Below are 27,419 nucleotides of genomic sequence, written 5' to 3' on the forward strand. Positions count from 1 at the left end.
AAATCTTACTCTTTCCAGACGTTTGGCTGGTAGTGTATATACATCATAAATAAGCAATACACGCACATATGTGTAAACACAACTTCTTCTTTTTTTTTTTTTGGGATGCGACTAATCATTCGAAAAGAATTATCCGCGAGTGCACTTTATTAAAAATATACATTTAAGATAATACGTACAGTACAAATGCACACTCAACACAATTAAATGAGCTTCTTTTAACATCTACCTACTGGAGCACAATTTTTTTCCAAATAAATATATATATTTGGACATTTGTTTTGCTTCAGCAGGTGGATGTTTGAATCACAGACTGTTTTTGGGTAATAAACTGAGCTGCATTCACGGCAGGTTTTTAGAGTCGTGTCGGACACACTGTCCCACGAGTATTTCTGTCTTCCCACAAGCTGAACATCTCTGTCGTGTCGCAGTGAGATCTTCTCCCTGAAAGAGACTGAGATGTGCGGGGCTAAGGGTGAAAAGCAAGAGTTGGAAGACGTTTGAGCGAGAGTGGGATGATGAATTGCGGCGAGAAAAGTCCCAGGTTTGGGAGCGGAGGATGTTGACTCTTAACTAAGGACGGTCGACTCTTTCCAGTCGTTCCGCGCCAGAGACGTGACACAGATGTCAGAATAATGACTTCCTCGCAGCGTTTTATACATTAGCATAGAGCTTTCCTGTTACCTCGCCATGTGAGCGGCAGCGGCGGAGGAATGCTGATTGAATGTTGTTATCACATGGTGACATGTTTATTGGGATGGACTGTAATTATAAGGTTGTTATTATTTTATTCACCCTCATGACATTCCATACATAAAGATTAGTTGATATGATACTTCTGGGTATGCCGTAGCTGTTTGCAAGGTCAAATTAAGAAGTTAATTTTTGTAACCAATGCTACACCTAGTTTGGATGTGCCATTTATTATTGGAGCAATATTTTATAGTAATATGACATTTACATGCATTGTAAATATGCATCCCTCAGTTTTTTTTTTTGTTTTTTTACAGAAGTAACAAAAGTTTAGTAAGTCAACAATTTAACCAGTTTCAGTTATTAAACTTATTTTGGTAATTACACTTCCACTGGAAGCCGTTTTCACTTTTAATGCATGTAATAATATAATACTCGCATAATATAATGTTTTTGTTTTTGCAAATGTATTGATAAATGCTATAATTAATGAATATTTGAAGAATTATGAATATGTGAAATATATTAGGGGGATTTTGGAATAGACTTTTTTGCAAATGTATTTATCATTTATTTTAAATATTTGAGGCTTCATTAAATGTATATATTGGGCTATGCATAACCAATATTCAAGAATACATTGTGCATAGTTATTATTATTAATTATTAATACTTTATAAAGAATTTGTACATTGGAATATGTAATCATATTAAAGCGATTCGTTTTAAAGATAGAAAATGTATATTTGTGTTTTGCAAACGTATCATTGAATATTTGGTAACACTTTATTATAAAGTTAATGTATTAACTAACATGAATGAACAATGAACTGTACATTTGTTAAGGCTCGTGTTTTGTAAGAAAAACTGAAAGTGTAACTAAGGCAACAAAAAGATGTTAAATTAAAAGTTGCAGTTAAATAACGCTCATTGCTACTTTTAGTTAGTAAAAAGTCTATAATACTAAAATAAAATAAACAAAAGCCATCGTCACCGTCCTATCCGTTTCATAATCTCACTGCAAAGTGCATTACTGTTGTATGATAGATTCACATACTGTAGATACGGCTTGTAGAAAGAAAATTAAATCTGGTTTTCGACTAGACCAACAAACCAGACAGACCCCAGCGGACCTCTATGTCAAAAATAGTGAACAGTTGACGAGAGAATAAGAATAAACAAGAAAGAATGAGTTCGTAAAGAACTGAGAGAATTGCTTCTGCTTGTTCGTTCATTTATTTATTTATTTCTTCTCTCCCGTTCTCAGATCCTTAAGGAGTTCAAGGACGAAGACTGGAACATGGGAAACATCGTGCACACGATGACCAACAGGAGATACGGCGAGAAATGCATCGCTTACTCCGAAAGCCACGACCAGGTACTGCCATCCGGAAACCTCCGTTACCTCCGCTGTAGAGTAAAGGAGAAGTAATCAATGTGTCGTTGGGAATGGAAATTGGTGTCACAACAGGTTGCAGTCCTCTAGGGATGAGGGTGAAATGAGAAATGAACACATCCGTCCTGTTTGTACACATTCTAACGCCGCGGCCGGAGCCGGTTGTTGTTTGTTGTTGTTGTTGTTGTTTTTTCGGTCTTCCTTTCTTCTCTTTGTTTTTTCCTCTGTGTAGTGTTTCCAAGGTCTGGGAATAATGATTTGTGCTACTCAATACGAGACACTTGAGTGAGTCTGAGTTGAAACGTGCTGAAACTAGTAAAACTTTACTTTGACACTTTATCAATAGAGCAACTGTTTAGCATTGCAATAAAGTTGCCATCAGGACGGAAGATCCTGTGTGAAACTGCATAAGAAGTTCAAATATTAATGGACGTCTGGACCTTGGCTTAGGGGTTGCTACATGCAAAGCTGTGTGTGTGTGTGTGTGTGTGTGTATGTATGTGTGTATATATATATATATATATATATATATATATATATATATATATATGTATATGTATGTATGTGTGTGTGTATGTATATGTATATATATATATATATATATATATATATATATATATATATATATATATATATATATATATATATATATATATATATATATATATATATAATATATATATGTATATAAATATATGTCCTGTTTCTCATACTATCAATCAATAAAAGAGCGTGACAAAAAGGTTGAGTTATTTTCGGATGCAAGGTTTTTCGTATCCGTCATCCTTCCCTATCAGAATGCTTGGTATGGATGCAAAAACGCATAAAATCAAATAGAGGTTTTTTTTTTTGTTTTTGTTTTTTTATGACAGATGAACGTTCGGAGGCTTGCAAACGTCATTGACCAAATGCGAGGTCGTTTATTTATTAGTTTTTTTTTTTTATAATGTGCAAAAAATTAATTATAGAATTTAGTGTGCAAAGACCTTGCTCATACTCCAGTTTGTGGGTTTTTTCTAAGCCAATCAATATATTCTACAATTGCACCTTCAGTGGTAACATGCGGTTTTGCGTCATTAAAATTAGGGCATCATTCAGTCCGTTTTTTTTTAGCGTGCTGTGGTGCTTTTGTGGAGAACCAGACAAACGGTAGCCGTTACTGTTTTCCCCCGTTAACAAGCGCAACCAATCAAAAGCCATTCATCAAGCTGCAAACATTTCACCTATTTTGAATTGTGCGCTCATGTTGTTTATCTGCCATTCTGTTAGGCTCTGGTGGGAGACAAAACTCTGGCCTTCTGGCTGATGGACAAGGATATGTATACCAACATGAGCGCTTTGATTCCCATGAACTCCGTTATTGATCGGGGCATCCAGCTCCACAAGATGATCCGACTGCTTACCCACGGCCTGGGAGGAGAGGGCTATCTTAACTTCATGGGTGAGTCTTTGCGTTCATATACATTTTTTTTTAAAAACGCAGGACGATGGGCAATTGTTTTTGCAACAGTGTATATATTAAAAAAAGTAGTGATTTAAAAATCATATAAAAATCAATTCTGTAACCTGTATTAGGTTTCATAGTACATATCACTATATACACGCATTACCTTGTGCATGGTTGTTGTTCAAGCCGAATGGACTACATTTGGACTATATACAATGGACTACGTTTTTTTTAGATACCGTTTCGGCAAATTCACATTCAGATCCGTCTCCGTTCTGGCATTTAATTCCGTCGCAATCCAATATCTCCATTTTGGATTGACACGTCATCAGTCGATCGTTACATCTATTTTTAATATCCGTGAAGTGGTCGTTGTTACTGTAAGTGGTTGACTGTCAGCTTGGTCAGCGATCAGCCCAAACGGTGTACTAGCCCCACCTGCTGACCAGGTGCTGATGCTGTACCGCCGCGTTACATAAATGAACCCATCGGTTCGGTTTAAAACAGACACTCTTTTCCCCCAGCCAAGGCTATATTCATATCACACACGCGACCCGAAACCCACAGATTAGCTTGTGTTTGCGAGCATATGGGCAGACTCATCCATGATGCACGCAGGAGTGCTGTTATTGTTTACTGCTGTTCTTGTTCTGCCAATACCACTAACCGTAATGACAGCTACAGATGTGAACTGCTCGATGTAGACGCTGTCTGCTCTTCACTTGTAGTATATCTGTAAAAAAGCTTTTTGTCTGCTGACTGAAATGACTCTCCTACTGGTGCTGTGCCCTAGCTGAATATATATATATTTTTTTCAGTCTGTTAAGCCTCTGAAAGCCAAAGGCTAGAAGGAATGTAAAGAGACGAGCCATATCTACAATATACGCTCGCAAGAAAACACACTTTGTTCAACTCTTTAAAATATCTTTCAGGTGTGACATGTAGCAATCATACTGAGAGATGACAAAAATTACATTTATTTATTTGTTTATATATATATATAATAAAAATGAAAAGAAAAATGTATATATACAATTTGTATAAAATGTTATATATATATATATATATATATATATATATATATATATATATATATATATATATATATATATATAATTTTTTATTCATTTATTTTTATTTTTATCTTAAAGCAGAGACATGTAAGAGCAAATGCCCTCTACAGAGGACAAAATGAATTTATCTGGACCATTAAGATTTATCTGGACTTTAAATATTCCTCCCAATTAAACTTTTAGTACGACACGTAGTAAGAACTATGCATTTTTTCTTTCTGACATGCCTACTTTTGAAATTAATGGCATAAAAACATCTTACGCGATAATTAAAATATAATTAAAAGGTTCAAATTGATCATCACATGGGTCTTTTTTTTTTCTTTTTAAGTAAAACAAATAAATAATAGATACATTTCATTTATAGTTGCCTTTTCAGGATTTTTATCAAATGAAGGTAACTAACAAGCCAAAGCAAGTTGACCAAAAACAAACAAACAAAAAAAAAAAAAGTAAATACAAGACGATGTGTCATGTCAGTGGATCAATGGCTGTGAAGTCATTTAGCCAGTGCAAAGCAAGAACAAATTGTTTGAGCAAGCAAATCAATTTGAGCTACCCTCAGCTCGACAAAGCCCATCTATTTATTCTCTAGTGGCAGAAGATGCTTGCAAACTAAAAGGCCACAAAGAGATGACGGCCATGTTTGCAATGCAGAAAGAAGATGAGCGCTGTGAGGCAGAGACTCGACATTATAACACACTCGCGAGGCGGCAATGAAACGGCTCAGTGGTTTCATCATTAAATCAGCAGGTGGAGAGCGAGATGAATGTACGCTTGACTTTCAGAGATGGAGAAAAACTTCTAGATCACCTTCAGAAGCACAGAGCGACGACTGACTGTATTCAAACTGCGCTTTTGATCAGTCACAACTGCCGCAGAATTGAGCTAAATTAACATTGCGATTAAAACAAAGTCCACGGTGTATTATCTGAACAGAAACGAATCGAGTGAACCCTTGTGAAAAACAAGTGTGCTTAACTGTATTGAATGCACACTTGTAATGCTTTTTTCAGTTTTTTCTAAAAACCTGTTCTTGCGGATAATTGAATATCCACTTATGCATTTGATTATAGTTTAAATGTGCTACATTTGCAACATTACAGGTGTGATGAGTATATTTTACTTAAAATGAGCATATATATATATATCATAAATGCTTGACATTATATTTGTCTGTACACTAAACTGTGTGAGTTGACGTGGATTTTTCCATAATTATTTATATATATATATATATATATATATATATATATATATATATATATATATATATATATATATATATATATATATATATTTGATGTTTGATTAATTATATTTTTAATATATATTATTTATTTATTTTTATATAACTAATACAGTTTTGGTCAACTAACGATTAGCCTTACACTGTAAAAAAAAAAAAAAGTTGAGCCAACTTAAAATTTTTGAGTTTTCTGAAGCTGGTTGCCTTAAAATTTTAAGTTGGCTCAACTTTTTTTTTTTTTTTTTTTTTTTCTTTTTACAGTGTAGTAATTAATCATACAATATTCATTTTGGAAGAGCTATCCCTTTTAAGAAAATAAATAGGGATAAATTGCTATTTAATGTTGTCTAAAGGTGTAATCACGATTTATTTTCAAGAGCAAAATCGTTTTATTAGGAATCCGCACAATTACGATTTTATTTTAGTGAAAACTTTGCGTTTTTCCATGAAAGTTGGTCACACACATTCTCCATGCTGATTAATAGCGAGCTGCTTGGTTTGATACACTATTGACAATCAGAGTGTGTGATGTACATAATTTACCATAATACTGTAATAGTTATTTTAACAATATATGATTTGGCATCATCGAATATATCTCAAAACCAAACAAAAACACGACCAGGGACAAATCGGTGCTCATTCCCACATCGTCAGTGCTAACGTTACATATATGCCATAAATATCTGGACCTGTGTGAAAGGAGTTCTGACTGAACGATGCATTGGCGGTGACCTGCAGCCAATGAAAGAGCAAGATACATGCCAGAAGAAAAGAGGATCCATACACGCAGTAATAGCAAGCGTGGCTTTGATTCTGAGAAAGGCTCCTTAGACCCAAGAAATGGAGGAAGGGTTTGTCGACCATTTGAAGTCAGAAAGTCAGAAAGAGCTTTATTGCCATGTACGGTTGCACATACGAGGAATTTGTTTTAGTGTCACAGGCTTCCAGTACAAAAAGACAACAACACACAGATAATGGAAATAAGATGTTAACGGCAAACACATATAACCACAATAAATAAATGAATAAATACATATAAAATAAATTGCATGTACAGGTGTGCTATAGATAAAACATAATAGGAATAACAAAATAAGTCACAGGGACACACTAGGATGAAGTTTAAAAATGATAAAATGATTGCACTTACTTTTATTACGCAATGGGAGAATATTTAATTGCTCATGAGGTAGATTTCTTGGAGGTTTGTATTGTAAACTTACCATTTTAATGACATTTTCAGTGTTGCACATGAACTCTGATCTCATCTCGCTTCATTTCCATATTACTTCTTGCGTGCTTTTGGTTGCGAAACGCAGTTTGACCAAACAGATTTGTCTGTGTTTTTGTTTTTTTTCCTATTGTAAAGTAATGAAGTGTTTAACCTCCCGTTGCTGATCCATCGTGCGACGTGACAGCAGCAGCTGAAAGCCTGCCCATAAAATCATGCAAAGTGGACTCTATACTGAAAAATTCAGCCGTTTAAACAAATCTGTCGAGCGAATGACTCATTCATGCACTGGCTTTTATCTTATGTTTAAAATATATTTTGCTGTCTCATCTTTCTTTTCAAAATCATTTCAAATGTCATGAAAGTTTATTTATTGCAGGTCAAATGCACCCATGTCCTGCATTAAACAATAAATGTAAATGTGCCACCTCTGCATTGCAAAAAAAAAAAATGTAATTTGATTGGTACAAGCCCTATATTGTGTATTGCCACTTAAATTGAATTTATTGGTGAAATGCATTTGACATGAATAAAATAGTCTTGTTACCAGCATATCTGGCCAAGATACCAGCACAGTAACGCGCATAGCAAAATATTGTCTAATAGTTATCTGGGTTTTTTTCATCCCGCACCCTTTAGACGAAAGAAGATTCACATTTTCACTTAAAAAATAAAAAATACATAGGTTTCTTAGATTAATGTATTACCTCTGTTTGTCTTAGACTATAAATAAAAGAGACAGGCAAAGAGTGCTCAAACCTTGAGGATCGTGGGTGAGAGAGAGGAAATGAACGTAATTGACTGGGAGCTTGCAGTAGTCATGAAGTCCAAAGTCATTTCCTAAGCAAATGGCTGTTGGCATGCTTTGTTATTTGTCATGATAAAGGCCCAAGTAACTGCATTTTCATTACTGGTTTATTTAACGGAAAGAGTGGACTTGCTTTCGGCTCTAAATGCGTGTTGTGTTTGTGTAAGATGAAGGGGAGGATAAACTAAACTGATTGGTCTCTGAAAACGGGGTTGCATGTGATTCAGCTATACTGTAGGTCATCGGGATTAATCCTGAATCACATTTTAAAAGGATCATCTCATCTAGCTCGGTGTTTGCGTATGCTAATGGCTGCTCGCGTTTTCCAGACAACCTTGTTTCAAGGGCAGCTCTCGACTATGCCTAGTGCTTTACATCGAAAGACCTGAAAGACTGTTTTCATTTGAAAAGGAAGAGGTTGTCTCCTCTTCATAACAAGTTGTCTGGTTCACTAAAATATTCTTAAGGTTTGACCCTCTATCCTGTGCTTAAATCCAAACACAACTAAACTTAAATACAAAGCGCTTAGCAATTAGTCGCGATTAAATTTCGGCAACTAAAAAAAAGCATAAAATCATTTTGGATGACCAGTTTTTCCTGTTTGCGGTGGCCAGATATCAAGAGTTCAAATCCCCAAATCAGAACTTCCCTGTTACACGAATACACTTTCTTCCCAGTGTTTTGATTATTTTAAGCAAATTTGGCAACCATGCACATGCGTTAACTATTTTTTGCAGAAGCGCTGTAGGAGATCATGAAAACAGCGGCAAACGAGCTGGAGTTTAGCTACTCAGCAGGTCTGTGTTCTTTTGCTCATACCACTGTTGTTTTAATAGCAGAAACCACTGTTGGAAACAGGTTATTGCTATGTGGAATTACTAGGAATTTTACTGTTATAATATTTTTTATTTATCTGTTTTCATAACATAGAGAGATTTCATAAGTGTTTGGTATTAATTTATATAATAAACAGCTTATAATACATCAGTACACTAGCCTAAAATACACCATGTGTATGTCCACATTCTATTGATTTGCGCTTACTGATGAAAGTGCAGTACCTGAAATGTGTGAAAACTTTTGAATAGAATGAAGTTCTGTTCTTTCTTTTTTATTCCTGCCATTCGCAAGCTACAATAAGATATTTTCGTGTTTCCCAGATAACACAAAATAAGTTACATTTACCCTGAACTTCAAATTCAAAAGTTTTCACCCCCCGCCTATTCATGCGTTGCTTTTCCTTCTGGAGCATCAGTGAGCATTTGAATCTTCTATAATAGTTTCATATGAGTCACTCAGTGTGAAAAGAAGAATCTCAAAATCATACAGTCATTGTTGGAAAGGATTCAAATACACAAAAATGCTGAAAAACAGCCTGGCGATTAAGTATTGATTGCCACTGGAACAAGTTGCAAACTGGATTTGAACCTGTAAGCAGCAAGGCTTAATAACCTCTACAGACATGTTCATAATTTGATGTACTGTGGCTGAATTTAGTGTGGTTATATACTTCCCCTTCTGTTTCTATAAAACCAGCTCTGAATTGAGCGGCTGTGTAACTTTGCACCGTGGGGTGTATTTTTTTCTTTTTTTTCAGCTCTATATCCAACTTTTAATCAAACGCTGACTTTGAAGCGCTTCACCATGACGAAGCAAACACTAAGCTTTGACTACACCTTCTGCTTCACTTCTAACTGTATTACACACTCTTTTCCCTGGCATTGAATTTTTCTGTGTGTGTGTCAATTGGGAATCTCGGCTGCCAGCGTGAGGCCTGCGCCACAATACAGTACTCCGGCTCCCACGGCTTTGCGGCTTCAAGGTATCAGACGCTTTGAAGGGCCGCTGTGCACGTCTGACCACCTTTAAATGAGCTAATGGTGGTTTCATATTCCACCGTCGCGTCTATATGGCTCAAGATTTGTTTTTCTTACTGTAAGGCTGCAAAAGTCTATACAAGACGGCTAATAGGAAATGAACAAGTCATGACGTATTTCGTTGTTGTTTTTTGGTTTTTTTAATACTCTGCTCTTATTAAAATTACTATTCTTATGTATACTATTCTTAAATATATAACTGATCAACTTCACTGACTATAGAAAGTCGTCCAAAATTGAACATATTTTTTGAAGCTTTAAAGTGCTGGAAATAGTTTTAAATATTTGAAAGTCATTGGAAAAAGTGTTTGAATTTCTTTTTCTGAAGATCGTACAAACCCTGAAACGAATGCTGTTTCTGCCACATCACCATGGTTATACCCAGCGCTGCGACTTTTGGATTTCCAATTTTTTTTTTTTATCAATATTGCGATTTTTAATCACGATTTTGAACATTTGAAACGTATTTCCAAAAGAAAACTAACTAGAGCTTTATCAAAAAAGGTGTAACTTATCTCAAGAACAAAAATAGACTCTGTGCGGAAACGATCTCTGCATTGCTGCAAAGAATATAGAAGTTAGTCTAAGATCTTTGGCACCCGTGTGGAGTGTGAACGCTGTGATCCGTTAACATGAGCGTGGAAAAAATACACACCTCATACGGAGTGTGTGTGTGTGTGAACCTGGCGTCGTGTCTGTATGCCCGAACGAGTGGTGCTTTTATTACACTGGTTTCGTTTGATGTTTCTCGTATGCAGTGCTTATGAATGGGCAAAACGGTAAAATACTGCATTTAAAAGTTTTGAAGTAGAACTACTATAATATAAATATAATATACTATTGTACTATATATAATATAATAAAATTATATTGTGCTATTAATATTTATTTATTTCTGAAGCCTATATATATTTGTTTTTGATATTATTTCAAGTGAATTTGTCCCCAAAAGAGGTTTACTTATTTAATACAGTAAAGAAAACCATTCTATCCAACAATATTATTATTATTTCTTTATTTATTGTTTACTTTTTTTTCCCCCTTTTTATTACGCCAATAGAATTTAATATTTTTTCCTCTTATTTGCATTCTTTCAGGATCCCAACAGTTGAGGAGGGGGATTAAATGCGCTTAACTGTCATATGTGACAACACCGAAAAAGCTTAATGGCATTTCAAATAATTAATTATTTAGAATTGTTGATGAAATATGATGTGGACATGTCCTTGACAGGTTTAGTGAGATTCAGCCATCATTAAGAGAAGGAACATCTGGCTTCATAATGAAGGATGTGAAGTACACCTCTCCACACATCTGCTGTTGTACTGAATAAACTCCAGATTTACATCCATGAGAGAAACTAATCCAAATCCTCCGGCAAAGCCACGCGGCAAACAAGAGCGATTTCTTCAGATGAAGTTGACTTTCTGCTTTGTGAAGTTTGCGGAAGTTTGCCGTCATCATGTGTGTGTTTCTTTTGGGGAAACCGGGAGGATATTTCACCTGCTGTGATTGTTATTGTTCTAATTCCCTGGTTATTTTCCCATTTCCATATTTTCAGATTTTGAGTCATGGCTCTATCCTGGGATTAGACAACATTTGTGATCATCAGCACTCTTACTACACACGGTTAGACAGCGAGGGTTGATATTGTTGATAACTTTTGGTAATTAGATGAAAAGTTTATTAAACTTCAGCTTAGTACCAGCATTAATACAATTGGAATAAAACAAACATATATAAATTATGCAGTTGGAATTAGAATATTAATAATAATATTAATATTATTTTTATATATATATATATATATATACTACATACTGATATAGTATTAATATATAGTATTAATATTCTAATTTATATATATATATATATATATATATATATATATATAATATATATATAAATATTATATATAATATATGAACATATATATGACATGAATTGTTATAATATATTAAATATTCCATATACATCTAAAACAAATTTAATATTGTAAAAAACGTTTTTTTTTACTTATGAAAGTTTCACTTTTTAAAATATATATTTTAGATTAAATGTAAATTAAAACATTTTTTAATTTTTTTTATTTTAATGAATCTCATTTCTGCATCTCAGAATCTTAGAATATTTACCTAAAATCTATTTAAAATAAACAAATAAAAGGATCTGCAAAGCAGAAAAGTTCAAGTTCTCACAGTATGTTCCTTTCTGCGCTCAACATTTGCTCGTGGCTCCTTTAACGCCAACTTCAGTGTCAATGAGGAGCGAGAGGAAGCGATCAGTCCGTTTCTCTGCTGAGGCGCTTTTCTGTCTTCAGCTTGTCTGTGGATCCACTGTTTCTCATCTTTCTCTTGAACATGCACCACAGGTCCACTTGGGGTTCAGGTCAGACACGTTTGCTCACCAGTCAAGCACAGCAATGTCATGGTCAGCATCCTCACAAAGTATTTTTTTTTTTTAGCAGATGGAAGCAGAAAGTGTTTCAAAATCACCTGACGGGAGCCTGCATTGACGTTTAACTTGATGAAACATTTCACGGCAGCCCAAACCATCACCGACTTCAGAAACCTTGCACTGGTCTTGCACTGCGCCTCTCCAGTCTTCTCTCCGGACTCGAGACCTTGATTTCCGAATGCAATACAAAATTTACTTTATCTGAAAAGAGGACCTTGGACTGCTGAGTAACGCTCCAGATATTTTTCTCCTCAGCCCAGTTAAGATGCTTCTGGTGTTGTTTCTGTTTCAGAAGTGTCTTGGTAGCTCTTCTTCTGAAGACGTCTGAGCCTGGAGACTCTCGATGAATTGACTCCAGCTTCAGTCCACTCCTTGTGAAGCTCTCCCAAGTGTTTGAAGCGGCTCTCAAGCTTGTGGTCAACCCTGTTGCTTGAACACCTTTTCCCACCCAATTTCTTCCTTCCAGTAAACATTGCATTCAATATGCTTTGATAGAGCACTCTTTCAGTAGTGACCTTCTGTGACTTAACCTCTTTGTGGAGGAGGTCAATGATCGTCTTCTGGACCATTGCTAGGTCAGAAGTCTTCCCCCGTTATTCTCACATCAAAGAACAAGAGATACCTGGAATTTCTACAGTAGGAATAGTCATTTAATCAAACTCAAATATAAATATTCTAATATTTTGAGATACTTGATTTAGATTTTTATGAGCTGCATAAGCTCTAACCATCAAGATTAAAACATAAAAACTTTTCAAATGTTTTATTTTGCATATAATTAATCTTAAATATATGTTCCTTTTTGAAATAAGTTGCAATTTTTTTTGTAATATGCATTTACATGAGCATTAGTCATTAAGCAAATATTTTTATTCAAAGAGACTTTGAATAAATGAGGATGACGAAAGCAAACAAAAATGATAGATAGATAGATAGATAGATAGATAGATAGATAGATAGATAGATAGATAGATAGATAGATAGATAGAACAGAAAAAGAATAGAGAACAGTGTTAGGGTGTGTTTGTTTTTAATAAATAAAAAGAAAACGAGTCCAAAGAATACAGAACTTAAGTTTTACAGGGTATTTTTAATAAATAAAAAGGAAAAAAGTATATAAAAAATAGAATAGGGAGTGCTAGTATTAGAGTGTCAAGTGTATATGGAAGTAATATAATATAGTATAGTATGATATAATAATGCTTCTTGGCTACATTATTACAACCCCTCAATTTTTATTTATTTTTAATATATTCTATATTTATTATGTTCTCTAAATATTATGTTGTATTGCATTACATGATTTAAATTACAGTCGTATTGTTACTGGTATATTTAATAATGTTCCACTTATAAAATATATTAAATAAATGTAGTTGTTTAGCTGAATTGACATCAAATAGTTTGATTATGACACGTTCATATCGTCTTGGAGCTGGGTTGAAAGTTTTGTTGTCGACTGCGTGTGGTCTTGCACATCTCTGATCATCTGAACATCTCCCGGGCCATCCTCTCCACGTCCTTCCTCCCCGTTCGCCTGTGCTTTGACGCTTCTTTTACAGCCGCGTAATTTATTTCATTAGAAAGCTCTGTCATTCCTCGTCCGTTCCACACCTCGTCCAGGCATCCATTTTTATTTCCATCTTCTTGTCTCCTTCCTTCTCGCTCTGAATAAACAACTTACCTCATCACCATTGTTGTGCCTCCGTTCTCTCGCTTGTCAAAGCGCCTCCTCGGAATTCAATTACCCAACTGTTGTTTTATGATGTTGTCTTGTCAGCTGATGACGGATTCATTATCTCATCACTCCGCTTGACAAGACTGTCACAACGCTCTCTTTGCCTTTTATTCCAGCGCTCACGCTCGGCTTGCAAATGCATTCGCTCGCTCTCGTCTCCAGGCCGGCCTGTGATCTCCTCTGCCATCTGCTCCGGCGGCTGAGCTCATCGTGCCCTCGGACGGCTGGAAAACGCTGAAACCCCGCCGTTGTGATCCTGTCAAAGACTCCATTGTGTTTGGCGGCAGAGGCCAGTTAACGTATGATATGACTAAATATTTATGCGCGCGGCGTAATACGGTAGTTAGCTGCGTTTTTGTTTTGTTAGACGCAGCTCCGATCACATGCACTTTTGTTGAGGGGTTTTTTGTTTGCTTTTTTTTTTTGTTTTTGCTGTTAGTCACTAATGTTGAGACTGTCAGCCTCTCTCAGGTTATGAAAAATAGCAGTAAACAGAGACAGACAAACAGTATTTCTAAAAAAGACACACCAAAAATATGTAAAAATTAGTTTTTGGTTTTTTTTGTACATTTCTGTTAGCATTTGTATGTTTGGTTTTTTTAGTCATTTTTTCAGATAGAAATCGTAATATTTTTATGCTACTTTAATGTTTTAATAATAATAACAGTGTTTTAATAACCATAAGAATAACATATAGCAATAATAATAATAACAGCGTTTTAATAACAATAAGAATTTTTGCTACAATAACATTTTTGGAGCTTATGTTTATATTTCTAAAATGTTTAAAATGTTTATTTCAATTATTGATCATATTATATTCCAATCAAGTGTCCAAACAAAAGTGTTTTTATATATAAAGTGTGTGTATAATGATACCATTTCTGGTGTTACCATTTTTATCTACTGTTTATATTTAAAAAATGGCTACAAATATTTATGGCTCTACATATTTGTAAACATTTTCTAAAAAAAAAAAAAAAAACACCAACTTTTACACACACACTTTTATATAAATGTATACTTTTATGATATGTGGTTTCACCGAGTAAAGAATATGGGTTAAAATGCATTTAAAAGAAAATGTTAGAAAATATAATATTATCTGTTGTTACTTAGTATATTTTAAATACATGTTACATAACAGTTCTATCGGTTGTTGTTGACTACTGAATGAGAGTTTATTTTGGACCTTCGAGATGGTTATATAAGATATAATATAGGCCTTTACTTAAATCTGGTGGACAATCTTGGCAATTTCTCCTATTCTATAGTGCTTTGAGAGACATAAAAAGTGGTACATCAAAAGGCAATCCTTTCTATTCCTGTTACTTAACCCTCAGACAAGGTCATTTTGCGTTTCATAATGCATTATTCAGTCCTATCCTTTCGTCTCCCGGTTCATTATGCCTGTGTGTTTGTGGCGTTTCTCTCTGTTCTTTCAGAAATGCTGCGAATAAAGACCCCGCAGATTCATTTAGCATTCATTCGTTTGTTAGAAACTAAACTGAAAAAAACACACACTGGGAATAGATCTTGAAGCTGTACACTTCTCTTGTCTTGGTTTGATAATGGCGGCGGGTTTGAAGTGAACATTCGCTGCAGGAGGTGCTTTGAGAGGGAAAGGTTCGTTCTGGGCGAGGGCAGGTTACTGGACGACTCTTTGCTCACGGGCATTGTTCAGGGGATTTGAAACTCAAATTTGGTACTTTTTCAGAGGTGACCTTTTGAAAGATCAGAATTTTCAATTAAACGTTGAATGCTGATATCAGGAAGAAAAGGACACGGCCATCTTGGCGCTGTCAAACTAACAAGAGTTTTTGGAGGAAAAGTTATTTTTGGAGTAGAAGGTACATAATACTGCTATGTGTGTGTGTGTGTGTGTGTGTGTGTGTGTGTGTTCAGGTACATTAGTACAAATTTGAATGAAGTGTTTGAAAAAGTAAAATTGCCAGTAGTTTTATGTTTAGGGTAAGCGGATAGAAAATACAGTTTTTACGATATAAAAACCATTATACCTGTATAATGTCACCATAAAACAAACGTGTGTGTGTGTGTGTGTGTGTGTGTGTGTGTGTGACAGAGTTTCTATGCATTATTTATTATTGCTCACCAAAACCATTTTTAATCAAAATACAGTAAAAAAGCAGTACTATTGTGGCGATTTTGTTACAAAGTATCTGAAAATGTAATATATTCTTGCTATGCAAAGCTGAATTTTCAGCGTCATTGCTCCAGTCTTTAGTGTCACATGATCCTTCAGAAATCCTGCAAATCAGAGGAATACTGGTGTATTTATTTGTTTATTTTTTTTTTTATGAAATAGTATTTATGGGATAGTTCATCCAAAAATTAAAATTAGCCCAAACAATCCTAGGTGTATATGACTTTCTGCTTTCGGACACATGTGATAAAAAGTGTCCTGGCTCTTCCAAGCAATGTAATGGCATTGAATGAGGGTTGAGATTTTAAAGTTCAAAACATTTTGAAGTCTATCTATCATTAAATAGATGAGCCACTCTATCGTCAATGCGTGTATGACAGCGGAAACTATCATCGTTTATAAATTACGTATTTTTCTTACGCAGATATATCGGCAAAAAGCACTTTTGATTAGTTTGAATTTGAGTTTTGAGATTAAATGGGTACATATAGAGAATGTGCCACGTAGAGTTCTGGGAAACTGCTTTGTTTTAATTGCTTGTTCTCTCACCGAACTAAATCATTTTTATTAGTAATAAAAAAAAATTTACAATGGTGTCACGGTGGGCAAGTGACGCAAGCGGTGATGCGGCTTAGCGGCGGTATCACCGCCAACACCGTCTATCACACCAAGCCTAATATATCTAATGTATCGCCTACTTTGGAAATCGACGGTGAACCCAAAACAGCTTGAAATTTTCATTTTTGGGTAAGCTATTCATTTGAAAACTTTCATCTTGCAGGTGCAAAAAAGGAAACTTTATTTCTGTCAGAAACCTAAACCAACGTAGTCAACAATGAGAATCTTTTGAAGCATGTTTCTTCAGTCTGTATTGCGTTTAATTGCAGGCAATGAGTTTGGTCATCCGGAATGGCTGGATTTTCCCCGAGTCGGCAACAATGAGAGTTATCATTACGCCCGGCGGCAGTTCAACCTTGTGGACATGGATCACCTCCGTTACCGGCAGCTGTACGTTTTCGACCGAGACATGAACCGCACGGAGGACAAGTACGGCTGGCTGGCGGCTCCCCCGGTGAGAGAAATATACCTTGTCTTGCTTCCCAGTTCCAGTAAAAATTACTTTCTCTTCTTCCTTCATCAGACAAACTCTTGTGCGTATATCACCAGAGTTTAGCTTGCTTTATATCAGCTCCCATGTCCTCACTCCACCATCTCCGTCTTTATGTGCAGCATAAAAGTCTTTTATTTTTTTTCGAACATCTGCCATTTGACTAAAACAACTATCAGTCCCTAACCAGCCCCGCAATCTCATTACTCAGGCGCTTTTTAAACTAATTTTCGCTCTGCCATATGGACAATCCGTATATGAATTATTAGCCGAGGAAAACAATCCGGCTCGTCGATGTGATTCAAAGTTATGAACGGACTGATTTACTGCTGCCGGCCGTGAAGGAGTGAAAGATGGAAGGAAGTGGCAGCTTGTCTTTAAAGAATGTTCCAGATAAATACAACAAACTCTATTGACAGGAGCTGAGTCACGAAGGACAGAAAATAATTGCTCGGTTCAGAAAAAACAAACCAAATGTTTTGCGGTAATGCGCTTACTGTTGGACAAGGCATTCGTGGGGATGTCACAAAAAACCGAAGCCTGTCTGATTTTGTACAATACGTTCGTTATTTGAGATTTGAGTCTAAATCGTCCTTTTGACGTGGGACTGCTTGATGGATGAATTCAATGTGATTTCAAGTGGATGGGGTTTCTCTGAATGTTTCAATCTCATATCTTTCTGGTGGCCTTGAACATAAAACGTTTAATGCGTTTATTTGGTCATGACAGACCTGTACGTACGAAACGGTGTGAATTTTGGTATTTATGCCATCTAGTTATTTATTTATTAAGTATTATTTAGATACTATATATTGGAATATTCATTTATATTTTGAATTAGCTTTTATTTTTATTTTTTCAGGTTTCATTTTAATTTATTTACTATAGTTGTTTTTTTTACAGTCTGATTAAATGGGATAATTCCAGATAGACCGGTAATGTTACAAGCCAATAGCAATATTAATATATAATTAATAACATTCTCTCAGTAACTAATTATAAGTACACTATAAAGACATTATGCTGTAATTTTACAGTCATGTCTATTAACTCTTAAACACAACACAATTAAGAGTAAAATTCTAAATACAGAAAGAATATGAAAAAATCCTTCATATCATGTGCCATATTTAAAAAAAAAAATGGAGTGAATAGTAAATACTTTTTCACACACACACATGTATATGTTTTTTGTACTGTTGATTTCATCTACCATTTTGTATTACTGTTCAGTTTTAATGCATTTTTTCTTTAATATTTAATCATTTTCAAATTATTTTTTACATTTAAGGCCAGAACACACTATACAACATTTAAAATCAGATTTTAAAAAATGCAAGACCGATATAAACATTATAGAAATGATCTGTTTGAAAATCATAGTCTGGATCTATAAAATATAATTTGTTCCCCTCATACGACACATGATTTTCTATAAAATATGTGCCTGGCAGACACCATTTTATTAATTAATTTATATTTATGTTCATCTAGTAGTCTATGTATATTTAATTTTTTGCTACGTACTATATTTGTCAATATTTAATTATCAAAAGTGATTGGTAACAGTCTTAGTTATAGTGCCCTTGCCCAGAGTTCCATTGTCTGTTTCTCTCAGGTGTGCTCGTGTCAGTTTGACCGGCAGCAAGGTGATCGTGCAAATGAAGGGAATTGGCTGGGATTAGATGGCAGACTGTGTAAATGATTCACTTCCTCCTGTGATCCGCAGCCTATTTTACACCTGCCTCACCTTGTCTCGCTTTGACCTTGCCACCTTGTTTTAGATGAGGACTGCGATCATGTTCGAAAGAGAAGGCGAGAATTTTTTTTTCAAGCTCAAATCAGATTTGACTTTCTGCGGTGCATTAAATACATTTAAACAATAGAAAACAGCTTTTAAAATGTGCAAAAAAACGAATAAATAAAAAGCGGTGCTAAATGAATAGAAAACTCATTATTTTCTCACCCTTTATGAAAGCCGTATAAGTTTCGTTTCATCCGTGGAACGCAAGAACGAGGGATGAGAGGATGTGTATAACTGTCAAGTCACATAAAAGTATCATAGCAGTAATCCGTATAAAACTTGGGCGCTGCTTTTCAAATCTTCTGAAGTCATACGATAGCTTTGTGTGAGGAAAGAGACTGAAGTTTAAGTCTGTAGTTCGATAAAAATCCCCATTCCTCCCAAATCTGGTGCTTTAATGATACATGAGAACGTCTTGGGCCTCAACAGCACACGGCAAGGAAAAGAAAGAGAAGAAATTGTGCGCGAACCTCATCTGAATGTGAGAATGTAAATGAAATTTAAGGAACTGAACCTGTTATAATACCTCCACATGCTTGGTTATATATATATACTGTAGATCTAAAATTATAATATCATGCATCATTTTAATATGCAGGGGAAAATGTGCAGTCAGTACAACATTTAACTGTTTAATGGAACAATGGTGAAATACATTGTACAAAAAAAATCTAAATAGAATCTGGTAGATTATTAATTCTATATAAATATGATTTTAAATATATGTGCTGTTTTAGTATAATTCAGCTAATAAAGCAGATACTAGTTTTATTCAGATAGGTATTTTTTTTTTATTAACATTCTGAATGGATTTTTCATATTTTTTTCAGCATTTTTTATTATTATTATTATTATTATTATTTTACAAATAATTTAAAGTACAATCAGATCAACCTTTATTTTATTTTATTTATTTATACATAGCTCAAATAAATGAAAATTAGGAATGAAAAAAAAATTAGGAATAAAAAAAAAAAGAGAGAGAGAAAAAAGATTTTAACAATATAAAAATTGGTAAACCAGTTAATTGATACTGTATAAAATAGTTGTAATAGGAAAAGTTGGCTGAAATTTGTTCTTATTATGCAATTCATCATATTGATAACATTATTCTCACGTTCTGTTTAAAAGTGCTCACCTGTAACCTCTGTTCCCTTTAGTTTGGGAGAGCAAACGAGCTCCGACGACTCTAATGAGAGGCTTTTAGAAAAGATGAGTTGAGCTTTGAGCACGTCTTGGGTGTCTGAGCGTTTGTAATTGCTGTGTATCATCCTTGTCTTTTCCCAGGGTAGATAATCGACAGTAAAAACCTTGGCACCCACTCAGACACCCAACTCTCTCTCTCTACAGCAGCTGACAGAGTGCTAACAAAGTATCGCTCCAGCGAGAAGAGCGCTCGCGTGCGTGAACAGAATTCTTCATTTCCTCATCTGTTTCTTTAATTCGGCATTCGCGGCATGGAATTGAATTAACATTCAAACTGCATGTTTGAATGTTGACATGATTTCTGAAGAATTATCCGATGCCGCAAACTAACGATGCTGAAAATGCAGCTTTGGGTCAGAGGAATAAAATACGTTGAAATAGAAAAGGAATCTGATCGGTGATAGAAAAAATGATCGAAGGTCTTAAGCGCAAGACACAGGAGCACTTAGGATGTGTCTGATCCAATTTTGCTAGATTAATGGCGGGAAAAAAACGGCCAGCACGTGACCTTAAAGGGTTGTCCCTGTTGTCATAAAGTGCCACTGGGTTATGACCAGTGTTGGTCCAAAGCTACTTTTAAAAGTAATGCATTACGTTACTACTAATTACGTTACTTTTTATGATAAGTAATGCTTTAGTTTACTTGTGCAGTGCTCATCTTTTTTAAGCAAAATGAAAAACCCTTTTGTGCCAAAATGTGTAATGAATAAACTTCAGTCTGAAGGAAGAGTAAATTAACATCCGTACAGGAGAATGTACGAGAAGTAGGTTCAACACTCAATGTAATAGCAATATTAAAAAAAAGAGGCACAATTTTTAGCTTATCTAAATTAATTTTTGCTTATTAGTACGGTTGAGCTGGATCATCAAAGGTCAGCAGCAAAGACATCGGTTAATAAAATGGGATTAGATGAATTTATTTAACATAATTTTTTAATTAAATGTGTCATATTCTGAGTTTGCAGTTTCATTTTGATGAATACTAAATCTTTTTTTTTTTTTTTTTTTTTTTTGTACTTTTTAGTAGTCTCTGTGCTTCTATTTCTCCCAACATGGAGACAGGAAACTTGTCAGAAAATATATGGTGAAAAAGTACTTTTTTGGAAAAGTAATATTAGATTAAGATAAGATTTTCTTGTAAGTTAAACAGTAATGCGTAACTTGAGTTCCTTGCAACGAGTTACCCTCAACACTAGTTGTGACCGGTTCATATTTTGGTTTGGGGAGTCCCCATCTGTTTTTTACCTTATTTGCTCAGTGACCCCCAAATTCTCTCAATGATGAATTTTTTGAAAACCCCTCTTTTGCGTGACGCTAATCTCTGGTGATTGGTCCGACGGATCTCGTTTTCATTTCGTCATGCCTGCGATGTCTGATAAAGCAGCGTTTGTGAGCTCAGTGCTGCTTTGTTTACCTGGGAAACCAATACGTGTAACGCTCCAGAAGCGCAACACCCAGTGGCCAAGAATGAATTTGCAGTTTCATTGAAACCAACCACACTTCGAGTAAAGGGTGTGTTTTGGTCAGTCTCTCATCTCACGTTCCCTTTAAAGCCCGAGACGCATCGTACACAATTTACCGCTATCTAGAAAATCAGAAAATCAAGCAGCTGCGCTCGTGCCATGGCGGAATCGATATTTACAAAGGAGGGGTTTTTTTGGGAGTCTAAAGCCTCGTACACACCGGGACGTTCTCGTACGTGCTAATCGTCTGCGTTTTATCGAGGTGTTTTTCAATGCGCCTTTGTGTTCATACCCAAGCAATTTTCGAAACAAAAGCGCTAATCTCTTTTCGGACAGTTTTTCTTGCAGCACGTCAAACCATAAAAACCGATCCAGAGGTATTTTTTTGGTTTTTAAATGACACTTTTATGCCTGCTGTTTTGAACGTCGGTACACACACTCACTTTGGCTCCTTTTGTTTAGTCACAAGGAACTAAACGTTGACGATAATCGCGCGTGTGCGGACTTAATTCTTATACCTGCAATGTCTATCTGTAGGCAAAACTTTTTGTTGTGCCCCATAAATAATATTATTGTCATTATACACTACTAAATTTATAATCGTAGTATAACGGCATAATAATGCAAGTAGGCCTACACACTTTCAATTGACAATAAACATTTAATTCTTAAAAATATTTAGATCATAGAAAGTAAGTATCTAAATATCGGATGGGCGATATATTGCAACACCAAAAATGAATAAGTACATATATTGTGATAAGTCGATATATTGATTATTGCGACAGGCCTATCTATTTTTGTCTACGCAATAATAATCTTTTGTGTGCTTCTGCTTATGCATGCGTGTATAAATAAGCAGAGCGACCATATAAATAATGAATACTAAAAATGAAAAAAGTACACAGTAAAATACTACATAAATAATTACTAATAAAAATGACGATTAATCCAACTTAACATTCAAGGTTTTAAATATTCATTTAGCATTTTTAGCATAGCTTAGCATAGATCATTGAATCCAGTTAGACCAGTAGCATCGCATTCTAAAATGACCATAGCGTTTCGATATTTTTTACTATTTGAAACTTGACTCCTCTGTAGTTATATCGTGCACTAAGTCGGGCAGAAAATGAAAAGTTGTGGTTTTCTAGGCCGACTCTTTGGTCATTTTTGAATGCGATGCTACTGGTCTAATTGGATTCAATGATCTATGCTAAGCTACGCGTAAAGTTCGCCTGAATAGATTCCTAAATGGTAAACCCAACTTATTAACTTGGTTAACTTATAGAGTGAGCCTATTTCCAAAAAAAAAAACATTCCTTTCAAGGCTCTCAAAAGCTCTAGTTTCGTGCGAGGCAGGGAACCATCACAAAGCTAGATAATCTATAGCGTAATTAAAAACGTTGCAGCATTCACTATACGTGGCTTTATTAGCTTCATCGCATTTGATATCTCCAGCAGAAATCACAAGACTGTATCATCAATTTTCAATATATCCTCCAGCCCTGCAGGGGACTTTAGTTGAAAAGCCGGTTGCACGGGCCGCCCGCTAATTTGAAACAGTTTCTCAGCAGGCTTCTAAAGACTAAAGCTGTGATTTTAGCCGAGCGCTGTTTACGTGCAGCTACAATCATACAGAGCGCCCGCTGAGCCACAAACAGGAGCGCTGTTCAGTAACTCATACCTGCTCCTGTGTCTATTTCTCTTTTTCTCTCTTCCTGTCTTTCTGTGCTGAGGGCCAGTCATATATTATTTACAGCCTGTCCACTACTGCACACAGCAGGACACATACAATATGTCTAGACACGAGCAGCTCAAGTGCTCTAGTTTCACAGATTTTCAGAAATAGTTTGTTTACATCTGTTTTTGAGATTTGGAGTCGATGTGAAATCAGCATTGACCCAATTTACTTGACTTGAGAATATGGATGCTTGCCATAAAGTATTCACTTTAAGGAGTGGTTCGCCCCAAAATGAAAATTTGCTAAAAGTTTTCTCTTTAGAAAAGAATGATGAGTGTTCATCCGTGATGTAGATGAGTGTGTTTCTTCATCAAGAGAGATTTGGAGATATGTAGCATCCTATCACTTGTTCACCAGTTGAATCTTCTGCAGTGAATGGGTGCCGTCAGAATGAGCGTCCAAACAACTACTAAAAACATTGCAGTAATCCACAAGTAATCTACACCACTTAATTAATTAATGAAACAAGTCTGAGATGATTCATGCTTTATGCCATGGTGCGTTATCCTGCTGGAAGTAGCCTTTAGAAGATGGGTACACTGTGGTCATAAAGGGATGGACATGGTACAATACTCAGGTAGGCTGTGGTGCTGACACGATGCTGGTACTATTGGGCCCAAAGTGTGCAAAGAAAATACCCCCCACACCATTACACCGCCACCACCAGCCCGAACCGTTGATACAAGGCAGGATGGATCCATGCTTTCATGTTGTTGACTCCAAATTCTGACCCTACCATCTGAATGTCACAGCAGAAATCGAGACTCATCAGACCAGGCAACGTTTTTCCAATCTTCTACGGTCCAATTTTGGTGAGCCTGTGCGAATTGTAGCCTCAGTTTCCTGTTCTTAGCTGACATGAGTGGTACACGGTGTGGTCTTCTGCTGCTGTAGCCCGTCCACCTCAAGGTTGGACGTGTTGTGCGTTCAGAGATGCTCTTCTGCATACCTCGGTTGTAACGAGTGGTTATTTGAGTTACTGTTGCCTTTCTATCAGCTCGAACCAGTCCTGCCGTTCTCATCTGACCTCTGGCATCAACAAGGCATTCGCGCCCACAGAACTGCCGCTCACTGGATATTTTCTCTCTTTCGGACCATTCTCTGTAAACCCTAGAGATGGTTGTGCGTGAAAATCCCAGTAGATCAGCAGTTTCGGAAATACTCAGACCAGCCCGTCTGGCACCAACAACCACGCCACGTTCAAAGTCACTTAAATCACCTTTCTTCCCCGTTCTCATGCTCGGGTTGAACTGCAGCAGATCGTCTTGACCATGGCTACATGCCTAAATGCATTGAGTTGCTGCTATGTAGTTAGCTGAAACGGAGTCATCTTGTCTGAACCGGAGAGAAATATACACAGATAAAGCATGTGAAAACAGGCCACAACCAATATATTTTGAATTAATGTTTTTTTTAGCGTTATTATGAATTATGGACTATTATTATTAGAAATTAATTGCAGGGCTGGAGTGGTGTGGATTACTTGACGACTATTATGTGTTGCATTTATCAGCTGTTTCTGACGGCACCCATTCACTTCAGTGGATCTACAGAATTGGTGAGCAAGCCATGTGATGATACATTTCCAAAAACCAAACAAACGTTCGATTTCCTGGGGGGGGCGAGTGAATTTTCAATTTGGTTGAACTACTCCTTTCAGGAAGAAAGGCTACAGTACTTGTGTTTATAGTACTTAGCTCTTTATAACTATCATAACTCAAAAAAAATAAAAAGGTGTAAAATTCATCAAGGGTTTCCAAAGTTCTGTCAGATAGGTTTCTACATTTGAGCCCTGAGCAAATGAGTGTTTAGTCACGAATGAGTAACTGTGGAAGTCAAATAACCGGCTAACTTAATAGAACACAGAATACAAATAAACCCCGCGGTCCTCCTGAAGGTCATCGAAATGTTAAGGGTGGTTGGAGAGGGCCGGCGGGGTCCGTACCCTTGGGGCAAAAAGTTTCCTCTGCATCCTGTGAAATCCTCCAAAATCAGCAGTCGTGTGTGACTAATAATAGAGTTTTAACTCAAGGCATTTTAAATAATTAGAATCAAATATTTGCATAAACTCTATTCCAAGCCCAATTCGGGCTAGTTTTCTGAACTACGCGTGAGGTTCGATTCTTATCACTCGGTTTTCGCTTACTAACATCTCTGCGTTTATTACAAAAATAAATAACAGGAGAGTTTCAGAGTAGCTTATTGAAGCATTAGTGTGCAAAATATGGATCGCTGCGTTTCATAACTACTCGTTCAAATTTGGATGCAGGAGATGGCGCTGTAATAGAATAAGTGGTGTGCCTTTTTAAATAATGCTCTCACCCGAATGTATTCTACAAGGAATAAACTAACTTCCCGCTCCTGTCCGTCATTGTAGACTTCTTTCTGGTTTGAGTGTTCCTTCTCCATAAGCTAGCCAAATATTTCTATCATGTGAATTCTTGCTAAATATGGATGCATTAATATTAGGGGTCTTGGCATGAATTGTGCTCATGGTCGAGCGGTGGTGAAGCACTCTTGCGAGCAAACGGCCTAAAAGTTAATTGAAAGTTAAAAATGTTATTTTTCAGAACCTATACAAAATGTAAAAAATAATGGCTTTAAGTTGTATTGAATTGAATTAACGGCTAGAACTGAGGGGGAATTAATTTAACAGAGACATCAGTATTGCAGACAAATGTGTGAATAATTACATTTTCAGTTTTTTATTTTGATCGATTCGCAGACAGCACTAATGTTGACCTTTTATGGATGTTGGTGTTGATAATATTAAGGATTTTACTGCTGAATATGCATTTAAATTAAATTTGTAGTTTTATAGGCTCCTCAGAAAGAGATAGGGACGTCCACCCGCCCCTTCAGCCCCTTCAAAATTTCTATTTGATCATCCGGCCCCCAAATGAAACAAATTGAATAGAACTGCTATAATCACACAAATACCATTGTGAAGCTAAATGGCTATTAATTATTATTATTATTATTATTATTATTATTATTATTATTATTATTATTATGCTATAGAAAAACCATGTTAATGCGTGGTTACTTTATTTTCAATTATATTTATTTTATTTTATTTTTATTTGTGTTTAAATGTACTCTAGTCGGAAATATTTTTACACATTATTACACATATTATTAAATTTTTAAATCATTTTTAATATATTTTAAAATGTAATATATTCTTTTGTATAAAGCAGAATTTAAATTTTCACTGGGGTCACTGTCACATGATCCTTCAAAAATCTTTTAATATGCTGATTTGCTGGTCAAAATCTTACTTATTTATTATTACTATTATTATTATTATTATTAATAAAAATCTTTTGTAATGTTAAAAATCCATATATTGTCACTTTTGATCAATTTAATGCATTTTTAATAATAAAAAAAAAAGGTTTAAATGGTAGTGTACACTTTCACCTAATTTAAAGTCAGTACAAAAAGTGAAAAAACAATCCACTAAATAATTATGCTGCACAACCTAAATGTTTTCAAGAAAATCGATCATGTATTGATGTTTGACTTCATTTTTAAAGGTTTAGAGTAAATGAAATAATTCGGACTAACAACCTTTTACACATTGCCACATAAAATATAGCATTAGTTTTTTTTTTCAGACGGCCTTACTGTACATTTCTTTTTTTTTAAAGATCCTTAATAAGTAATATGGATCGTTAAAACGAACGAGAAACCATAAGAGTCCTGCATGATGTTTGGTCGATATCTTCCCAATCGAATAACTTAAAATGCCATTGCCCGAAACGACTAAAGTGCTGCCGATTAATAAAAAATGCGCTTATGTGGATCTTTCCAAATAATTTTCACAGAATCTGCAAACTTTCAGAATGCTTTTAGGACGCTCGTGTCCCTCCTGTCGAGATCGCCGCGTTTCGGAAGCGTGCTTTGGGCTGTGAAATGAAACCAGACGTGATGGGAATCTCTATTAAAACACTAA

General features: G+C 35.5%; 1 protein-coding gene across 2 annotated transcripts in view; it reads left to right on the forward strand.

The window, feature by feature from the left end:
- gbe1b (glucan (1,4-alpha-), branching enzyme 1b) overlaps positions 1–27,419 on the forward strand; it is a 118,454-nt gene that overhangs the window by 65,259 nt on the left and 25,776 nt on the right. For both annotated transcript variants that reach the window (XM_043258907.1, XM_043258909.1), the window contains exons 11-13: positions 1,961–2,071; positions 3,359–3,530; positions 17,024–17,208. In XM_043258907.1, coding sequence (XP_043114842.1) covers positions 1,961–2,071; positions 3,359–3,530; positions 17,024–17,208 — 468 coding nt within the window. The remainder of the gene's footprint in view (positions 1–1,960; positions 2,072–3,358; positions 3,531–17,023; positions 17,209–27,419) is intronic.

This window comes from Puntigrus tetrazona, chromosome 15 (assembly GCF_018831695.1).
Source record: "Puntigrus tetrazona isolate hp1 chromosome 15, ASM1883169v1, whole genome shotgun sequence".
NCBI lineage: Eukaryota > Metazoa > Chordata > Actinopteri > Cypriniformes > Cyprinidae > Puntigrus > Puntigrus tetrazona.